Raw genomic sequence first — 21068 nt, 5'->3', positions numbered from 1 at the left:
TTTATTACCGTCAACTTTGCCTTTTGAACTCGGCAAGAGAGACGGAGAGAGAGAGAGAGAGAGAGAGAGAGAGAGAGAGAGAGATTGGATACATATGTCGATAAAATTATTTCTAACTTTAACTGAATTTTCTAAAATCTTTGAGTGATCTTTAAAAAAATGCTTTCCTAAAAAAATTTTTAAGTTTCTGATATTCTTTGATATTCAAATTTTGAGATTCTCGCATTTCAAGAAGACCTCTCTGCTTTGATTTAAAAATTTAAAAAATTTTGACATTTATTTAATTAACAATTGCAACCATATAAATTTGTCTTTGCAACACCGAATGCAATTTAATAAAAGAGATTGTTACAATCTGCGGCAATTAAATATCGCGACCGACAAAAGGCATGCATGCAAATATTCTCCGTGTGACTGCGGAGAAATTTGTTATGGATGAGAAGTTTTATTATCCGAGAATTACAGGAATGGGGAAAAAGTCCGCGGTTTATTATTGTATGTGTGTGTACGCTTGTTTTATATTGTTAGGCAATGGAAAAAAGCGCGGTGGGTGGTTCACTCGCGTAAGGGAAGTAGAAAGCCGAGCTTATTGAATACGAAAGAGAGTATAAGCATTTCGAGTGGCGCACCGACATCTTTTCTTAAATAAATCACGTCTGGCGTAAAAGACATTTACCGCGTAAAGGACATGGTACAAAGGGATAGATAAACGTGCGGATGGCAGCGAATACAATATTGTTAAGCGCGACTTTTCTCTCTCAAATATATATATATATATATATATATATATATATTTTTTTTAAAAACCATATAAATATATGTAAATTATAAAATAAAAAAGGAAAACGCGAGGAAAAGTCTCAAGATCCTTCGTGTAGCGGATTAATGTGGAGGAAAGTCTCATAATTTCGTAAACGAAAATGAAATTTTTTTTATAAATTGAAAATATTTTACACTTATATGTGCATTGCTAATGCTTATACGAATTGAAAAAATATATTCCTTTACCGAGTTACAGTCGCTTTATATATCGAAAGGGTGCGGAGTGAAAGGATATGGATTTGCCGGATATTAAAAATATCTTCCGTCGGCAACAGACGGAGATCGACTTCCGGTTAAATCGTTTTATTCTATTTTTAGAGCGTCATGAAAAATCGATTGGTCGCCGTTACAAAAGCGATCGCGCGCAGCCATAAGTCGATTCGCTTATAGTTTGCATTCGTCTGACAAAGAGATCGAAATTGGAATAAATTTCAAAATTAGATAAATATATACTTTTATATGCGCGAAAAATAAGAGAATATATGTCTCTTAGATATTTTAAATTCTACACGATTCATGTGAAGTTTCTCGCTATAAATACGTATGCTTTATGTCGTGACCTATGACACAAAATGGACGTAAATCGCGCGCTATTCCTCGTACACGAGGCACGTAGAATTTCCGGGCTCTCTCACATCAAAGCGGCACCCTTCGCGCCACTTTCGCGCGAGAACATTCCATTCCGCGGCCTTTATACCCATGCGTCATCTAATAATGCGAACGCGAGTAATGCCCGGTTGTTGACAGAGAACAGGATCGACAATCAAATTCGGGATATCGACGTATCTGGGATTCGTACGTTCGTCCGAGCGTGACGGCCGGGCTAGCGCACGAAGGGTCTCTGCGGGAATAAGGGAATAAAGTCGATCGCGTCCGCTCGCACGAGGGCTGTATCCCTCGGGCGTTTCAGTGGGATCGACAGGTGGTAGCGCGGTCTTTCCTACCTACCTACCTATCCACCTATCCTACACACTCGCCGCTCGTGCCGCGTGTGTGGAGTGTGGTGTGTGTATATATATATGTGCCGAGAAAATATCCTTTTCACGCGAAGGTGCCATTTCGCGTACGTCGTGACAGGCCCCTTTGACGTAAATCATATCGTTTTCGAAAGCGCTTTTCCGATCGCGAACAAGCATCGAAATAATGGGAATAAAACGCGCTGGGGTGAAAGATCACGCGAAACTTTTTCTACACTCTATACCTACCAGCGCTCTTCTTTTAAAACCTTTGGAAAGTCAGTGAGCTATATTTCTTTTTGAATCAAATTTTTCTCAAGATAAAGTCTGCTAATGTAGTTTTTCAATTGTCTTTTCAAAATATTTTTATGATAATGTAGGAAAATAAAAAAACATTTCTCTCTTGCTAGTAAAAAAAAAAAATGATTTAGCGTATATAAATTTAAATATTTTTTAGAGGCATTTTTAAACACTCAAAAAAAAAAAAAAAAATGCTTATAACGATAAAAAAAAAAATAGTTTAGAACGAATGCAAATTACTTCTCCGGGGCAGAATAATATTTAAATTTAAAGTCTTTTTTCCGATAGTATTGTATGATGATCAATCATTTTTTTGAACGATTGATGAACGAGTGATCAATTTGTAGCATATCAAGACAATTAAAAAAAGACCCTTCTCACGGAGGGAACGGAAAGAATGTACAGGAAGCTTAATGATATCGAGGCATATGAATCCAAATGTTTTATCAAGACATATCGCGAGGCCGCTCAGCGAAATAAAGCAGCTTATATTTTTAATTCATAGTCCAGGAGATCTTAGAGACGCGTATTTTTTGAGAAATTCTCTTATATTAGAGAATATTTTCATCGTCCTCTACATTAAGCTTGGAATAGGATTTCACTTTTTAGACATATTCCCGCGCACTTGATTTATCTACGAATATGAAAGCAAACTAGATTTAATATGTCGTGCTGTCAATGTGCGCTTTTGTTAGAAGCTTGCGGCGTTTGGGTTTTCACCTACTAGTTTTATTCGCGGATTTTTCCTCGTTCCCTTCTCGTATCGTCGTCTGTCGGGTGAATTATTCGTCGAATATCCGCAGATTAAACGTTCTCTCGGCAACGCGTTCTCGGAGGAGAACGGCTGATCGCATCAGATTTTTGCTCTCGGACGAGCGGTTACGTTTGAAAAGCCGCCCAAGGAATCTGCTCTTTTCCACTGTTACCGCCGAATAATCGTATGATTCTCGTCGAAGAGAAAGTTCCGCGTGAATGTTTAAATATGAGAATCTCTATGGAGGCTTACAAAGCCGATCTTTGCTTTCGTCTCTGCCGAGCAAAGATTTCTCATCTCGCGGATTGATTATCAGCTTATTCGGGAATCGCACTTATCGATTTCGTTTTATAATACTCTTCAATTTCATTACTCCAAATTGCATCGGGAAGCAAAGCTAATGCGATTTGAATGCAAATGTAATATCAACTAGACTGAATAAGCTGATTTTGAAAGTCTTCTCGCTAACTTGAATTAAGTTTGATAGCATTCATTTATTTCTTTCGGAGAAGAGATACAATTTGTAGTATGCGCTTTTTTATTACGGTTTATTTACGCCGTTACGTTTAATTCGCGGCTCTTACTTATCCGAAAATATTTTTATATCTCCCAGAAGGCGATTATTTTAGTAAAGTAGAGAGAGAGCCAGCTAGATATCGCGAATAAATCATGAGGACTCCAGATTTACACTTATAGCGAAAGAGAAGAAGAGGGAGGGAGAGGCGCGCGAGTTGCCCTTTCGAGAACGTTTGCAAATAAAATAGCTACCTGCTAATAAAAACGCGTTTCTTTCCCTTCCTCTCCTCCTCCCCCCCCCTCCCCGCCCACTGCTTTGCAGTCCCTACATAGAGTTAAAAAGAAGCGCAGTCAAGTTGAAGTCTATGAAAGCGGTTGCGACTATAAAAAGCGCAAAAATTGCACGCTTCGTCGACTGCGAATACATATGCGCGTGCCACATGTGATATATTAGATACATCAGTAGGTTGTAGAGCGTATGTAACACACGGGTGAATGTGTAGTATGATGTATGTGTATGTGTGTGTGTATGTATGAGTGGAAGAAGAGGTGGTTACGTAACATGCTGCGCGCAAGAGGAAGCTGAGAGGGAAAGAGAATGGTGGGGAATGTGACAAATTGCCGATATTTGTGCGGCAATATCAACACACGAATGTGTGTGTGTGTGTGTGTGTGTGTGTTAGGTTAAAGCAAATTTACACCGCCTGCTCATGATAGTAATTTTCAATGAATCGTTTAATCCTTTCTTCGACGGCACTTAAGTACATCACAGGTTAATTCTAATTAATAATTTATAAATGTTTATATTGGTGTAAATTATTTTTTTTTCTCTATCGATACATTTTCACGTATTGTCGTGCATTACATGTCAACAATATGGAATGTTAAGTGAAAGGATTTGTAAACAAAGTGCTCATTAAGTCGTGCGAAAAACATTATCGAAATATATTTTTGTTATTTATTACCAAGTTGACAACCATTTACCAGTCAAGTTGATCGCGTGTTCACTTGAAATTATTGAAAAAAAAATTGAAATAAAAATTTGATAATATAATTTAAACGTTAAAAGATTAAAAATTCATGAATGCTTATAAAATTATCTCTATCGAAATGTACTGGATAATTTACTTGGCAAGAAATAATTTTTTCGATAAGTCCTGCATGATTTATGGAAAGCGTACCGTATAATTTCGGCTTTATGCAAAAATATATGCCGCTCTATCAATCATTCGGCTGATAACTCGCGCGACATTTTTTCCCCGACTCTCATGTCGTGCGCATTTCCTGCAACCTCGTTATCGGCAGGATATCGCGTACCCGAGATATGCGATTTACGAAAAGTGACGGTGTTAAATTTAAAGTTACGGCAACGCGGAAACTATCAATTGAAGCTGTTGAACGATGATCGACGAAATTGAGCACATATATACATTTTCAGATTAAAATATATTTTTATTTAAAGTATGCATTTTTTTTTTAATTTTTAAATTTTTTTAAATTTTTAGTAAACTTTATTTATACAACACGATTGCACTTAATGTATAGAAAATCTTCTCTGTATAGAAATTTCTTCTCGAACAATTAACACGTATAAGAGCTAAGATTTTCGTAGGAGAAGTAAAAGACTCTCATTTTCCCCAAACTTTGCTTCTCGCAGGATGAAAAGGCGGAAAGCAAGTCGCAAGGACTTTCGGTCTAATGTTTTTTCTTTTCGTTCGGACAGTCCTATCAGAATTCGCTGGGACTCGGAAATCTGTCGAGAAATCTGCCCCACATCGAGAACGCTTCTCTACAGAGATCCTTTGAGAGCAATTCCTAGAGGCTTTACTGTGGGCGCGGAGAAAGAGATGGGTTCTCGCCGCCGTAAAAGCAGGCAGGATTCGAATTCTGTTGCCAATCGCACACGGAGAGTTCGAAACGAATGTCGCTCCCGGGACGAGTAGCTAGACATGCGATATGATCGTCCTGCGTTCTATCAGTGGCTATTCCTATCTGCGACATTCATTTTAGAGATATCCGGCGAAAATGACGGGACGCGGAAAAATAAAATAAAAGTATAATAAAACAAATACGTATTAAATTAATGATAAATAATAAATTTTTTCACGTAACAGAAAATAATAACATAATAATGCTCTATAGAATTCGCGAATATATTTCTCCTTCTCCCTCTTTTTCGCGTGCAAAATTTCTTTCTTCAAAATAAAATAAAAATAAACTGAAGATTATATTAAAGACAGTTTATCAATGAAAAAGAAGCCAGAGACTTTGAGAATTCAGAATTATTCTGAAACTTGATTGGAGTAACATACGAACCCTCCCGAATACGTTCATATCGTGTACACGCAGCGCAGCTTTGAATTATAGGTCCTTCAATAGGCCGTGACGTATAAAGATCGAATTACGGATCTTGGGATCGAGCCATGATCGATTTATCGAACTGGGTTCGCGATAGCCGCCTTCCGGTTTATTAGCTTCCTATCTGGCCGCAACAAGGACGACGCGACGAGGAGTGAAAGGGAGCGAGGAGGGACGGAGGGGAGGGAAGGGGAGGGAGGGGTGGGCGGCATCCTTCCTGAATGCAGGGGCCAGCTTTCGGGCCACGAGATGGGCAATTGATATTCGGTACGCGCGGTCGCCATCGAAACGCTTTTTCCAGACGCAGGAAACGAGAGAACCCGATTCAACGGGCGCGATTATGGTCGATTGATTCTGCGCCGGCCACCCGGCCCGATTCGACGGCCAATGCAAGCGGAATGCGCCGCTAAAGCCACGCATCTCGTCCTCTCAGATCGATGATGATGTGTTTTCTTTTTTTTTACCCGAATTTTGATTTCTTACGAGCGCGAGAATCGCTTGCTCGAACGACGCGAGAAAACTCGATCGTCGAAGAAGTTTTTAAGTTCGTAGCTCTAGAATTTTTGAATACGTTTTATTATTTGATTCTTTTGCTGCCCGCTACGTATCGCATTTTTACGACACGCGTATACATTAAGTTACGCAGAGTATTCTGCAAACTGGTCGCAGTTATATATTCGCGGCTCGGTGTTTTTCCAATTACTTTTTATATTTCGTGTATCTAAAATTTATTTTCGCTTTTATATGACCCCACAAAAGAGTTGAGATAAAAATAGTAAAGTTTCTCGGTGGTTTGTTATACATATAAATTGTAGAAAATTATTTTCTAGATGTCACACGGTACAAATACTTAATATGATCTTATTTAGCTTCATGCTAATTTCGAAACTGATATTTTGAGAACCTCAAAATCGAAAATTGAATCATGTAAAATTGATAGGCCATGGAATATCTTGATATTAATATAATATAGTATCAAATATAATATTTATAAGACCGAATGATAAAAAGTTTGCTGATTTAATTTTTTAATTCTTTTAATTATTCGTAAAGATGTTACGAAATTGCCAAGATTTCTAGAATCCATGTCTATCTATATTTCGCGAACTTTTCATCTGAGAAACGTTAGAGGCTTGAAATCTATTATACCGCATCCAAATGCAATCGGGACGGAAGTTTAATTGATATCGCACAATCATCGTTAAACATATATATACTCGCGTGAAAGCTCAATCAAAGCTCACCGATCTCCTCGTCGCGTCATTCTACGGCGTTACTACTTGCCGACAACAAGCGGCACAATGTCATTCAATTCCGGAGTCTCGGGAATTCTCCCTTGGTCAAAGGCCGCGCGGCTAATTAACAGCTCGCCGGCGAATGAAAATTAGCGGGCCTTTGCTCGAATTAACGACGACATACAGGCGAGACTTGATTAATTCCGACGCCACTTCCTCGAATGAATGCACGGCGGATTAAGAGCTGCAAACCCGGGAGGACACAAGCGCACGGCGCGGCAGTTACGGTACGAGATTTGAAGGGGTCGAAGGCCGAAGGGGGTGGAGAAAGGATGAAAGGGGGACGGGGAGGAGGAGTGGATATATCCGTAGAGTTATGGCTGGTATGAAACCCATAGCAAATGATGCAGGCATACGTGACTGGCAAGCGAAGCGAAGCGTCCGCGCTGCCAGTCGGGTCCGGCGCATCTCGATGCGCCCTGGCTCGGCCTGCCTGCCCGGCTCGATGTAGCTGCGATCGGCAACGTGCGCGTCGCGTCCAGGCTGGATTCCACCGAAATAAATTCAATAGAAACACGCGTCGCCATGGATGGAGAGGTACATACGTGCGCGCATGAAAAGTTGAACGGCAGCTTGATCTTTGGTTCGCGCGCGCGGACACAATTCTATCCCCGGGAGTTAAGCCCTTTCAGCATGAAATTCATTAATTCCATCGCGCGCCGTGTCTCCCGGCGGAGATTGGCTGAGAAATATGTCGCTCGAGCTCCAACACTAAAACACTGTTGGCTTTGCCGTTATCGTAGGCGGAGAATATTCGCGTTCAACTTGCGGATCAGAAACATGAGATTATTTTTGTTTAATAAAAAAGGCTCTAGGCTTTACATAGAAAGGCGGAATGTACAAAAAAAAAAAAAAATATTTTAAAAAAGGGAAACGATTCGATTTGTGGTATATAAACTTCTTGCCGTGTCAATTTTGTAAAACCAACTATAAGGTCAATGTCAAGGCAAAGGCGCCGACATTGTGCGCAAACGTTGATGAATGCTGATATATTCAATTAAGGGGATTGACACGATCTGCGGAAATGTCGTTCGTGATCGAAAGGGAGTAAATATAAGCCGGTTACGAGGGACGCTCACATATAGCATCGGCGTGAAGCTGCGTGGCAGACATATTGGATCATCGCGGATACGATACATCAGAATTCCATTCTCATCACGCCGCTGTCGCCACGTGACGACGACATTCTCCATTAAATTTCACGTAATAGGGCCGACAAGATGTCGGCTAAGCGGAGGAGCTACCCGCAATTCGAAAGGTCGATACTCGATTTCCGCGACACGACTTTCGTTTCAAAGCCTCGCGTGAAGAAAGTTTAGATTTTTCTTGCCGGTCCTCGAACTCGCCAATCTATGTTTGAACCTGTACGAGTAATGTGTAAAGTAACTTTTCTCTTTGTTTTCTAGTGTCTGACATACTTCTCCTATTTTCAACTCGCATACTTCTCCTATTTTCAACTCACATACTTCTCCTTGATAATAAATTCAGAAAAAAAATTCCAGTAAAAATTCCAATTATTTTTTTCTTAACATAAGTAATTTTTTGTTCAAATTAGAGTAATTAAAGGAAATTTATAATATTTATTTTAATGATGAAAAGATATTTTTTTGGCTTAAAAATTAACAAGGTAGTTAGATAAATTTACCATCAGTTCCATGATTTTGGCTCTTGTATTTTCGCAATTTTTCTGTATTTAAGATCGTGGATTATAGATACATGCTCTAAGAATTTTTTTTTTAACAGTAAGAAAAAAGACAAAAAAATTTATTTATAAAGTAGATAGATACTTCATGTAGAGAAAAAGAGAGAGAGAGAGAGAGAGTTTCAAGGTGGTTAAAATGTAAACGTTTACGCTTCCTGCCGATCTCTTTAGTCAAACGAGACACTGACGACGCTCTGTTGTTGCAGTGAAATACCTGCGGGAAGTGACGCCGTACTTCAGGAAGGCTTCGATCATCCAGGAAGTGGGTTGGGAACTTCAGCGCGGCTTCCTCAGCGCGACGCCGCCGCCGCCAAAGTCACCACCGCGGGCGGACACTCGTTATCTGCCATTACAACTCTGCCGACTCACCAGGGCGCATCCCACTTCCGATCCCGGTGAGTCTTAACAGGAGACCGAAAGGTCGATGGCGCGGTTTCAGCGTTCGCCGTTATAGTAAAGATTAAACCCTCGCCGGAGTAGTGCGGTTGTCAGACTACTTATAGGGTATATTCCCCAATCTGTTACAATGTCAACGCGAAAGGGGATTATCGCGCGATGTTTCTTGTATATCCTTGAGAGATAAATTCGCCGGCAAATTCGTCGCGACTGAGATTTATGATTCTTGAAAGACACGTAAAACTGTGTCGTGCGATAAATTATGCTACACGAATGAGAACATTCTATTAATGAGAACTTAATCATTGCATTTGTGATTGTCTGCGCGTTTATAATTTTAGTGACGAATCAAAGAAGCGATCTGATATATCGCTTGTAGTACTATATATATTTTACTAATTACAATTAGCTTCACAATTCGAATTTTACAACTGTTTCTTATTTAAAAAACTATTAAACTCTTGACATTTTAATTTTACGGTATTTTATTTTTTGACAATCTGTTATTAACTGGGTGACTTTGAAAAACCTTGTACGTACATAAAAAATTGCGTATCTCTGGTGACGTGTGATAATTTTAAATTTAATTCTGCACTGTGAACGGTAATGTTCTAATCTTTTCTCGTTCGAGAAACTAGTTAGAAATTATTAACTAAGCAATTACAATTGCTTTATTGGATTTCTCTTCTTTGAAGAAGTACTTCTTAAAAGTATTAAAGAGGAGAGCCGCCGATTACTTCAATTTTAATCTCAAACTAGGTGACGGTTTTTCTTTTTTGGGGCGGGAGGAGAAGGTAGAGGAAATAAACGCGAGGTAAGGATGGAAAATGAGAGCAGGCAGCCGTGCGTTCTTGATTAACGAAGTAGCGCAATCTAGATCGCGGCCGAAGAGAGTTGAGTAGAGAATCGGGAAAGATCTCTCTCGTTTACCTATTTGCCAAGCGACGGCGGTAAATGGCCTCACCGGCGGGATAAAAGTCCGGCCCTTTTATCGGAGACAGTCGCCTCCGTTCGCGTAGTGATTAATCGGGGGATGAGTTAGCGCACGAAGAGGAAGGGGATATCTCTCTTTCCTCCCACGGCTCTCGCAGTGAGTTAATGAAAGGAGAATGGCTCCTTAATTCTGTAAAGCTTCTCTCCCGTTCTACTCTTCTCCGTTTACTCTAAGCGCACCGTCTCCGTTCAGGGCCGCCCGCGCAAATTTTCGCCTCTCTCGGGGATTGTTAGCGGCGTCCCATATGTGGCACGAGCGGCGCTTGTGTTATATATTTTAAGCGCTTTAGTTAAGTGCCTCCATTATCTCAGTCGTATTGTCACTTACTACGCTATAATCCCTATTACTTTTTTACTTCATATTTTATTTATGACGACAGTATAAAGATTCTAAGAAGCTTAGAGAAATCCTGAAAAATGAATGGCGTATACCGTCCATTGTATACCGTCATTTTTTTCTGCTTCTAAGCTTCTTATGAGGAGAAATCAACATTCTAATAATACATATAATCACTTAATTAAATAAACAGATGTCGTCGTGAGTTTTCCAATTACATTTTTAATAAATTCCTCTTCTGCACTTTAATAACATACGTTATTGTACAAAAAGCAAGTTATAAAGGAATTCTTGAAGCTAAAGGGAAGTTAAATCCGATCCTGGGACTCTTCTGGGACGACAAAAGAAAAACCGCGAGAGAGAATAGCTATGCTGTTAAGAGGAAAACGCGAAGGGGGAACGAAAGACAGGCGCGGTTGGCACTAAAAGGGGCGGCGGAAGCACGAGGTGGACAATAAGGGGTAGCTGCGAACTAAGAAACGCAATCAGAGACGTGCCGTATCTCTCGCTAGCATCTCTCGCCGAGCCGTGTCATAGAGTAACGCTTACTGATATTTTCGCGCTCTGATATTTCTTAAACCAATCCGGCCGGTGAATTGCATCCGCAGTGCGGTATAAAAAAGGGTCTGGATATACATCATAATGATTTATTAAATTTGTTTAATCGTTTATTAAATTATACAGACAAAAGGTCATCCTTTGCAGAAAGGGAAATAAAAAGCAATTTTGACGAGAAAAATTGCGTTAAATTATTCATCGCGCTGAGCCTTATGACGCGTCCGTCATTATTAGATTAGCGGCCGATAAGTTGAATCCTCTCCTCGATTAGAGATCCGGTGTCGGTTTTCGAGCATCGGTCATCTGTAACGATCTCGCGGACGGCTAAAGCTCTCGTCAACAATAAATTTTACAGCCGGCGCAGTAAATTTTATGTCATTGCTGTGCGACTATGATTGCATCATATTGCTTCGGCCGAGATGGACGTGAATGATAACAGAACGATAAATGGAAATATGCCGCGCGTCATAAAGCGCTAATCTTTTTCGCGTCAAAGCGCGGATAAAAATCTGGATAGTTTAATGACATTCGAACTGACATTCGAGGGGGGACAATTACAGGGGATGGAGCTAAAAATTCTATTGCAGCAGAGGAAAGCGTATATCTTTTTTTCTTAACACTTTTAATTATACTTTTAATAATATGGAAATATTTTTTCTAATTAAAAATATATCCTAATCTCTCTCTGTATTTAGAGTTATGTATTATCTGTTTGCACCTGGATAAGCAGGTCGACTTTGACTTGGATTTGTGCCATTTCTGCGTCTGTTTTCCGCGTGCGCGCGTACATAAGTACAATGTTTTACGTTGCTGATTATGACGTTTGCGGGATAACGACGGCGGGAAACGCCACGACGCGAAAATGAGCCTTTATGTAGTGCAGGCACGCGGCCTGCGGCGAAAGGAGAACAAAAGCGTGTGTGTGTGTGTGTGTGTGCGTGTGTGTCGGAGGAGGGCGTAAAAAAAAATAGAGAAAGATTGTGTCTCGCAAACGCTGAATACGCGTGTTTACACGATGCCCGGCCACGAGCATCATTTTGCGGTTGAAAACGTTCAGTTACACTCGTAGCGCGTTGAAAACAAACAGTCGGGCCTCAATTCGCCGCCGTTTCGAAAGCTCGCTTTCGGAGCTTTTCTGGATCATGAATTGCAAAAGCCGCAGCGCTAGTAGCGCAGGCTGTCAGTACGGCTTCGTAAATCGCTGAGATAAAAGTGCATCGTGCACGGTGATTTACAAGAGCTCTATTCGAGTCGACCCGCTAAAACGGACACAATTTGGAAGAAATATGACAATCTGTTTATACATTATGTACTATAAATTCGAGCAGAGAGTGTTTGGCGTGGCGTCGAGTTTGTTAAATATTTTTCGCCTTTGAAATTATTTTATAGAAATTATTGAAGGGTAACTTTGATTAAAATTTTTTTAAAAATTAATTAACTTTAAATTTTTAAACTTTATACACTTTGCGTGCCTCTCTTTTGCGTTACGTAATATATTAAAAAAAACGTACTCTTTAACGTAAACAATTTATAATGTGAAAACCGAAGCATACAGTTGGTTAAGATGTTGCCTCTCAGGCTTATGATATCTGATATATTCCCCAGTGTTAATTAATTAACAATCAGCGCTCTTTGATCATTTACCCGTATACGTAAGCGTCCTCCTCTTGAGCATGTATATATCGGACGGGGGTTGACATCGCGACGTGAAGTAGTCAGTAATCAAGCTTTCCAGGCAACTGTTCCGGGCAACCTTTCGAGATCTTGCTGAGTTTCCCTCTTCGAGTGAGGAGAAACCAGCCGAGGAAAACGGCTGCTTTGCTCGCGCGAGGCAACCGCAAGCCGTGTGAAAGCACTTTCTGTAGGAGGAGTACTGTGTGTCCTCCCGAGGATTCCTCCGAAGGAATCGTTTCCAGAACAACCTCCAGAGATAACCGAGAGCAATACCGTGATTGCGCAAATATTAATTAATCCCAGATTCTCGTAGTTTCCGCAAGCAATCACATTTTGGGAGAAGTGATCTTAAATGTATGTATATTGGTAGATGTAAAGAAATGAAGATCTTAGGATTTTTCGTTTGAAGAATTTGAATAGAGATTAAATAGAAACCAGAAACCAGTTGCTTCATTAAAATTCTTTTTTTCATGAATAACTCAAGAAATTCTCTTAATTCCCATTCGATCGAAACGTTTGATCCTTTCGCTAAAAGAAAAGTGGGTCGGAAACGTAAATAATTTATCTGCATTCAACTTTTAATAATCTTTCTCCAAACTGAAAGAGAGAGAGAGAGAACGGAAACAGTTTGAATTATGCGTTGTGTCATCTATTCCGAATAATCTCTGACTTTGTAAGACATTTTAAGACTTTCAATTCGATCTTTCTTTCGAAAAATTTGTTATCCCGGAGAAAGTCGCGAATCCTTCTTTGATGACAAGAGAAAAGGGGTGGCGAACGGTTCCAGTATCCCTGATGATCCTCGCCCAGCCGCGCCTCATTAATCAGACGGACGGCATATAGGGCGCAATTATCCGACGGTAATTAACTTCGCAAACTGCAGCGCCCGCGAAGTCCGGGAAGGTGGTGGGCGCACACGTGTTAGGGGGAGAGATGCCTCGTACGGCGTGGGGGCAAGGGAATGAAGAAGGGGGAGGGGGCCCGGGAAGGGCGGTCGGATAGTCTGGATGGGGAAGGTTCTTCGTGGGTTCCGGCCTGATGGAGCTGTTCTGGAATTATACACGGGGGTTAGTCCTGAAAACCGGCCGGCAGCCAGCTTTTGCCCCGGAAACTAATTTAACTCTTGCATCCTCCACTCTTCCCCCCCCCTCTCTCTCTCTGCTTTGCCCCCCGTTCTCTCTCTGTCTCTCTCTCTCCATCTCGCTGCTCTTTCGCCTCCCCTCAGCTTCTGATTTCGACTTGCTGACGATCGTCCGGATGTCTGAATGCGATACATGCCGGTGGGGCAATCAATTTCCGCCGGGGATGAATCGATACGCTCGAATGTAAGATGGTTTGGGGTAATTTTGAAGACGGATATCGATTCGCGCGTTGTGTGTGTGTGTGTGTGTGTGCATATTGAAAAATATTATTAAATTAAATACCTATATATATATATATATATAATATCGAATTGCGCGAGTAAAATTGAGAGAGATGTATAAAATATCGTGAAGACGTGACGCGCGTTCGTTCTTTTAATCTCGATCTCATCATTAATGCATTTTTCTCCCGTTGATTAAGTATCTCAAAAAAATGCACTCGATATACTGCGTTCTACGGAAAATTCCGTTGGCTTGTTATATCGGTAATTGAATGAGCGCGAAGATAAAACAAATTTTCCACGCGAGAGAGATCGAACTAGTTATAAGTTTGTCGGGGAACACACGAGGAAATTAAGAGATCATCTATGGCAAACATTTTTCAAACTCCTTCCTTTTCTTTTCTATAAGCGACATCTCCATATATCGGCGAATAACCACGAGCGTGAAAAAAGTAAATTGGCAGATTGTATGTGCACATATCGCGATGAAAATAAGGTAACCGAATTGGTCATTTCGCGTAAGAGAAAAATATTCCGCAGAGGAGTTTTTTCTCATAGCCATCCGACCGGTACTGTCGATTTTTAATACGATTTAATCGATAATGATCACTGATCATTATCGATTGTTAATACAGCGTGTCGAAATTAGCGAGGATTTGCTAATGAAAGCATCAATGTTTCAATACGTAATTGCATTTGTAATTGTGAAGCGCGTTGAATTTATCCTTCGGTCAGGCTCATTTTTCTGTTTACGCAATTATAATAATGAATTAATCAGTTCAGTACCTGTACAGTATCTACGTTTAACTGCGATTGGTTTTAATCGAGGGGCTAACTACAGTTTTACTTTAAATATTAATTATCTTCCGATAAAAAAGACTGCGACATAATAAAACTAGCAAAAATGAATGCAACGGTTTTTCATAAAAAAAATTTTTTTTAAATTATTTTCAATTAAAAAAAAATGCTCTTATTAAAAATATGTAATAAATAAAAATTGATTTTTATTTTTCCTCGATTTTTTTTTAGCGGTGATAATAATGTAAACTGAATTCGCGCCATGATATCGTTTCACAGCGGCGATTAAATTTATCCGATTTCCATAGATTTTGCGAATGAATGCACATTGTTGCGACGCTGTCCATCAGAGGCCTTCAATACGGTCCTGTAACAAGAAACGGTCTCTATCCCTGTGAAAATCACAGGGACGGACACTGACGGAAAAAAAGGAAAACGGTAGAGATGCAAAAAGGGCGGGAAGGGGTGGGGAGGGGAGGGGAGACCACAGGTAACGAGCAATTGCGGGAACCGTTATCAGTAACAAGCGGAATTGCATTGTGCGCCGAAAAGCCCCTCCGGCAAAGGTCTCATTACCATCGTCATGCGAATCCCAAGCGATACAAACGAGTATACGCGCTCTCCCGCGTGTATACCCCGTGTTACGAGCAACACGGACACACGAGCGTGGACGCACGTGGTGCGTGTAGCGCGTCGTGTAAGTACGAGTATTATCACGTAGTGTACACGTCGTCGCTGGCTAGGGCTCCATTATACTCTGATATCGTTACGCGAACCGTGCCGGCACGGTTTGTATAAGTGATGGCTCTACGATAATGCCGTAACATTAACGGCGGAGGATTTTGTTATGGCGATCCGCTCCCCGCGGATCGAGTATACAATGAACGGGTTAATTATTAAAGACCCGAGGGTGTGGAAGGAGGGCACAAAGGACTAGGATAGGTTTCTCAATTGCGACACGACGAGATTATCGTACCGAGAGAAGATTTCGTGATGAGTCCATAAGGGATTCCGCAAAGTGCTGATGCTACTGCACTTTAATTGATTGTAGAGATCGTGGATGTTATACAGGGTAGGTCTAACCGCTCCGGTCAGACTTTGAGATTTTATGGAGAATTTAATTTTGAACAAAAAGCTTCCTATAAACGTGGATCGAAAAATGCATCCTTGAAAAATCAGCTTCAAAATATCTCTGAAATCACAGTTATTTTATATATTTGGGCCCACCCTGTATATTGCGTCCCAGAATTCAGTATGTAATTTATAAAGAATGAAAACGAATTGTTAACGCGCGTTTTCATTGTAATAAGACTACATTCATGGAATTCAATAGATTTTTTAGATATGATTTTCAGACAATTGTACGCTTGCGAGAGAAAATATTTTTTTCTTTTGACGTAATTGCAGGTAATTACAACGTAAAAATGTTTCAATAGTATTCGTGAAATAATTCATTATCGATTTTTACGTTACAATTAATTAAAACATTATTTGCATCGTTATTTATAATATGATATGTCAATTACTATCTTGTAAACAGAACAGATACTTTTTGAAACAACGTGATATATAATATATGTCAAAGTTTTTCTCTCTTTCTGCATTATATATAATTTTGATATTTATTGTCAGTTAATGACATATTTTGTGTTACAATCTGAAAAGAATCTCGTATATATTTCTCACATATAGATTTCTTTTATTTCCAATACAATAGTTCTTTCCATTTCTCTTCATTTTTTATTTAAAAATCTTTTTAATTTTTCAATTTCTTATACGTTTTATTAATATCCGATTTTTTAATATTTAGTCAGATTTGTCGAACGAAATTGAGATTTAACTGGATTAGAATTTCTCTCCTTCCTAGTGTCTTCGATCTTTCATTTTTCTCTACTCATTGTCGGATAAAATTTTCGCGATCAGGTACAGGTGATAAGTGCAGTCTGTCATCATTTTCTTGAACGTTTGTAGCAGTTTCAAATCCGATTATACCACGAAGGCGCTTGTTATCAGAGAATTTGCCGGGACCGTGTCGAGTCTGGTTTCTTCTTCGTGTCTTCCGGTAGATTCGCGTTTACTTGCTACGACTCTCGCATAGCTGGCCAAACACTTTGTAGGTTCGTTACACCGGCTACATAAATCAACACGATGTAATAAACTTGAGATAAAGCCGTGTCTGCGTAATAATGTACTTTAATCAGCGCACTATGCTTGCGGCTTAATTTAATAATTTTCCGATTCTGTCAGTCTGCGCTTTTTATTATCAATTAAAATGTGTTACGTAACATTATAGGAATTATGCTTTATTATTTTGGTAAAAGATTAATATATATTTTGAAAAATATTGAATGTCTAAGTTACTTATATGTATATATAAAAGTATCTCTCGAGCGAAATCCGCCAATAGATAAATAAAACGCGCTTGATGAACGCGTCTGATAAATATATTTGCAAATATAAAACGCGATATATGATTGGCAAAAGGAATTTATAGCTCACAAAAATTAAGGAATCTTAAATATGGTTTAAGTTATTGGAAATTTCCGGCACGAATCCCTAGACAACATTAATAAAATGATTCACTTAATAAAGCGTGCAAAATTCTTGGAAAGAGAGGTGCGAGAGCAACTTTACAGACGTGAAGCGACGTCTCGCCAACAATTCGTTCGGTAAATTCAGTCGGTGACAGGAGTGAAAGCGGTAGGAAGGGAACGACATGGGATGTCGACCATGACGACGCAGACCGTGTATACCTACGTACGTGCGCCGCGTGCTCACATGAGCGACTCTCAAAGCGCGACAGACGCGAAACGGTTACGACGTTGGCGCGGCGTTCGCGTTGCGAATTATTAATTTTGCGCGCCAACGATGCGGCCCCTCGCGCAATTCTCGTTTTGCGGCGAGATTTCGCCGTCGTCGTCGTCGCCGCCGCCGCCGCTTCCGGCGACGTTAAAGCTTATCGCTCGCTACGAGCTTCGGAGATTGCGGCTGCGACGTAAACGCGCATCGAGAATTGAAATTCCGCTGAGAGGGGGCGTAAAGTTTTACGGGTCCAATTTATGTTTTCGATCCTCTCCACTTGGTCTGATTATGGATATTCTCTTCTTTCAATTTTTAATTCCCGAGACTTCATTAATGTAGATGGACGTAGCGTAATTTGTCTCGATATTACTGAAGGATCAAAGCATATCCGACGAGAGAGAATTATTATTTAGAAAAGTAATTTCTCTCTCTTGTAATCTCCTCTCTTTAGACGTTTATTACCACTTTCTATATCAAGACTAATATTTTTATTACTTCATTGTTTACGTAAAGATGCAAAGGAACAAAGCGAATGGGTTGCATGCTGCGAGTGAGATGTATTTGTTCGTATTTCACATTGAGAATACGTATTTTCTCCGGATGTTCTATAACACATTCATAGAGTGGAGCGCGGAAAACATTCATGTGCGCTTTTTTAGAAATAAAGAAACGGGACATTGTTTTTTTTTCCCTTTGTTTCTTCTATCTTTTGCCATTTCAGATTTTACTCGTTGTCAAACAATTTTTATTATTCTTTCGGCGTTGTTATGTTACTATACATTGATTTATATACACATAACGTGTACATTCAATTAAAGTTGTTTTAATTTGCATCATCTATAATTTATATAAAAACAAAAAAAAATGAAATGCATTTCTTTTTTTATTTATTTCTCGCAAATATTTTTTTTTCCTAACTCGTTGCTTTCAGCGGTAAATAGACAATCACTGAAAGAAGTTCAGATAGGAGGGTGAAAAGCAGGATATAAAACTTGAAGATACGCTTTGTCATCTCCTCTCGAAGATGTCCTGCTTCGTCAATAGCACAAATCTCGATATATACCGTAAAATATCATATCGTCGAGAACGATTGGCCTGATATCTAAAAATAAAGAATAAAAGTGGAAAGAAGTGACGAGAGATGAGCTTGCAACGGGAAAGAAAATAAAAAGTCAATGAAAACTTTGCCGTGATTGCTAGATCATCAGTTTCTAGAAATGTCGTTGCCCATCGAGATAATTAAAATGTCGGCGCGCGAAATTCGCGCCAATCACCGATGGAAATTAATTCTAAATTTATGCCTATGGTAATGTTGCGTAATTGAAATATCCATATATCAAAATTGAGTAAATAAAATAGCAGATGAAGAATTGTCTCTATATCAGATCGTATGAAAGTGCACATTTTTGGTCGTTCCCATGGGATTATTAATAGTAATTATTATATACGCAATAATCAGTTATTCTTCACTTAATTTGAGTGCGTTTCAATAATATAAAATATTTTTTTAATAACACGTAATATATTTCTTCGACGACCAAATAAGTGAATATTCACTCTTATGGATGAAGTAAACAATAAAATTGATTATTTGAAAAGATCAAAGTTGTTGCCTCTTTTTCGATTCGATTGGTTATTTTTATACGCTGTACGTTTCGTTGAAGATCTGTTATTGAACGAAGATTATGTAATTTGACAGCTCGAATATATTGACGTGAATAATTTTACTCGTTTGATGTGAGTTTAATACGATTGCTTTTGAAGAATCGAGAAAGTTCTAATATACTTTTCTCGAAGTTTGCGACAATATGTTGAAAGGCTGTCATCGTAGAGACTCTTTTGACAGCTCTTTTAACGTCGAGCACGCTGCGAGCGTGCAAAAGTCGGCTTGCAATGTGTTATTTTCGTCATGAATAGAAATATAAAGACTCCAATAAAAGTATTAGGAGTAGCGTAAAAAATAGTATTATAGAATTTAAATATTCATTAAAATATTATGATTGACAACTGTAAGTGATCAAAGTAAAATAAAACTTATTAGAGATACTTGTAGACAAAATTTGTTACTGAAAAATAATCTTAAAGATTTTTTGATTCATTAAATTACATTAAAATTATTTAAAAAAAAAATGACATTATTTTTATAAAAAATTACTATAATAATACTTTTAACGTTTATAAATAATAATAATGTATGATATAATAATTATAATATAAATATGTATAATATAATTGATAATTTTAAAATAATAAAACAGCTGTGAATTATACATATTAATGAGGCGCGCTATAGTTATATAAACATAACAAAAATTTTCTGCCAATTTTCTATCTATGTATAGGAGATGTATCAATGGGATTACCGTTTTTCGAGCCGGATATTTCGGGGCGTATCAGTCGTAATCGGTTTATGCATATTGCAAGTAGGATCGATGATAATCTCTTCTCGCATTATTTCAATGGATTGTCGACTAATCTTAACGCGCGATCACTAATAAAATTTGCTTACACATTTGCGTATAGAGGACGAATTTAAATTGTTGCACCGTCAGACACGCCGTGATTCTCTATCTGAATACATTAGTTGAGATTCTATATAGCTACCACACATGGTGGAAATCCCATTGGCCAGCGTCCAGCGAATCTACAAATCGCGCATTTTATTTAGCATAACAAATTACGCCGCATAAATTTTCTTACGAATACGCAACAACGGCGAATCTGTTCGCGCTGGTGTGTGATGTGGTCATTCAAAATTGCCGCAGTCTATTTAAATATATTTTACATTAAAATAATTTTACATTAAATTTTTCTTTTAACTGAATTTAATATAAAACCAAATATTTTTTATTTAGTTTAATCGAATCAAGTTTTCAAATTTTTTAAGAATTCCTAATATATCTAGAATTATGTTGAAAAATATATGTTCAAAAAAAATTTATTTTCTCTTTAATTCTTTTTTAGAAAAAAGAATAGATAATTTTTTTTTTAATAAAAGTTAAGATGCGCACACATTGATAAGATTAATGACAATATACTTTAACAGATTGATAGATAAATTATATGGCACTATATGACTTTATATCGCACAAGTGCATTTTTTATCTATATACATCTATTATCTCCCCTTCATATATTCTTTTAAACTTTTTCTTTGTGATTCTCTTCTAGAAAGAGTCAGGATACGGAATATTCTGATGATTTATAAAAGTTTCACGATAAACCGACTAATTCGGAATTCGCCACTTTAATATTTGACAATCCAATCGTATGAGGGTAGCGAGTAGCACGAGTCCTGAAACGTGTTCCGACTCGGAAAGCGTACGATCCTTATTTGCGGTAAATTGGGAGACCCTTCTTGCACAAATAATGGGAACATATACGTTCTGAATATAAACGTCCAGAGCGTGTTCGCTTATTCAAAAAAAAAAAAAAAATAGATCT

At 38.7% G+C, this 21068-nt stretch overlaps 1 protein-coding gene across 2 annotated transcripts in view; it reads left to right on the top strand.

The window, feature by feature from the left end:
* The window catches only part of LOC126856519 (beta-1-syntrophin), a 216625-nt gene that overhangs the window by 108843 nt on the left and 86714 nt on the right, over nt 1-21068 (top strand). The window contains exon 3 of one of the 2 annotated variants that reach the window (XM_050605080.1): nt 8910-9098. The exons of the other annotated variant lie outside the window; for it this stretch is intronic. Within the exon in view, the coding sequence (XP_050461037.1) occupies nt 8910-9098 (189 nt within the window). The remainder of the gene's footprint in view (nt 1-8909; nt 9099-21068) is intronic. 2 annotated transcript variants of the gene reach the window in all.

This window comes from Cataglyphis hispanica, chromosome 19 (genome assembly GCF_021464435.1).
Source record: "Cataglyphis hispanica isolate Lineage 1 chromosome 19, ULB_Chis1_1.0, whole genome shotgun sequence".
Lineage (NCBI taxonomy): Eukaryota > Metazoa > Arthropoda > Insecta > Hymenoptera > Formicidae > Cataglyphis > Cataglyphis hispanica.
The sequence above is the reverse complement of the archived record's forward strand: the minus strand, read 5'-3'. Positions and strand labels throughout refer to the sequence as shown.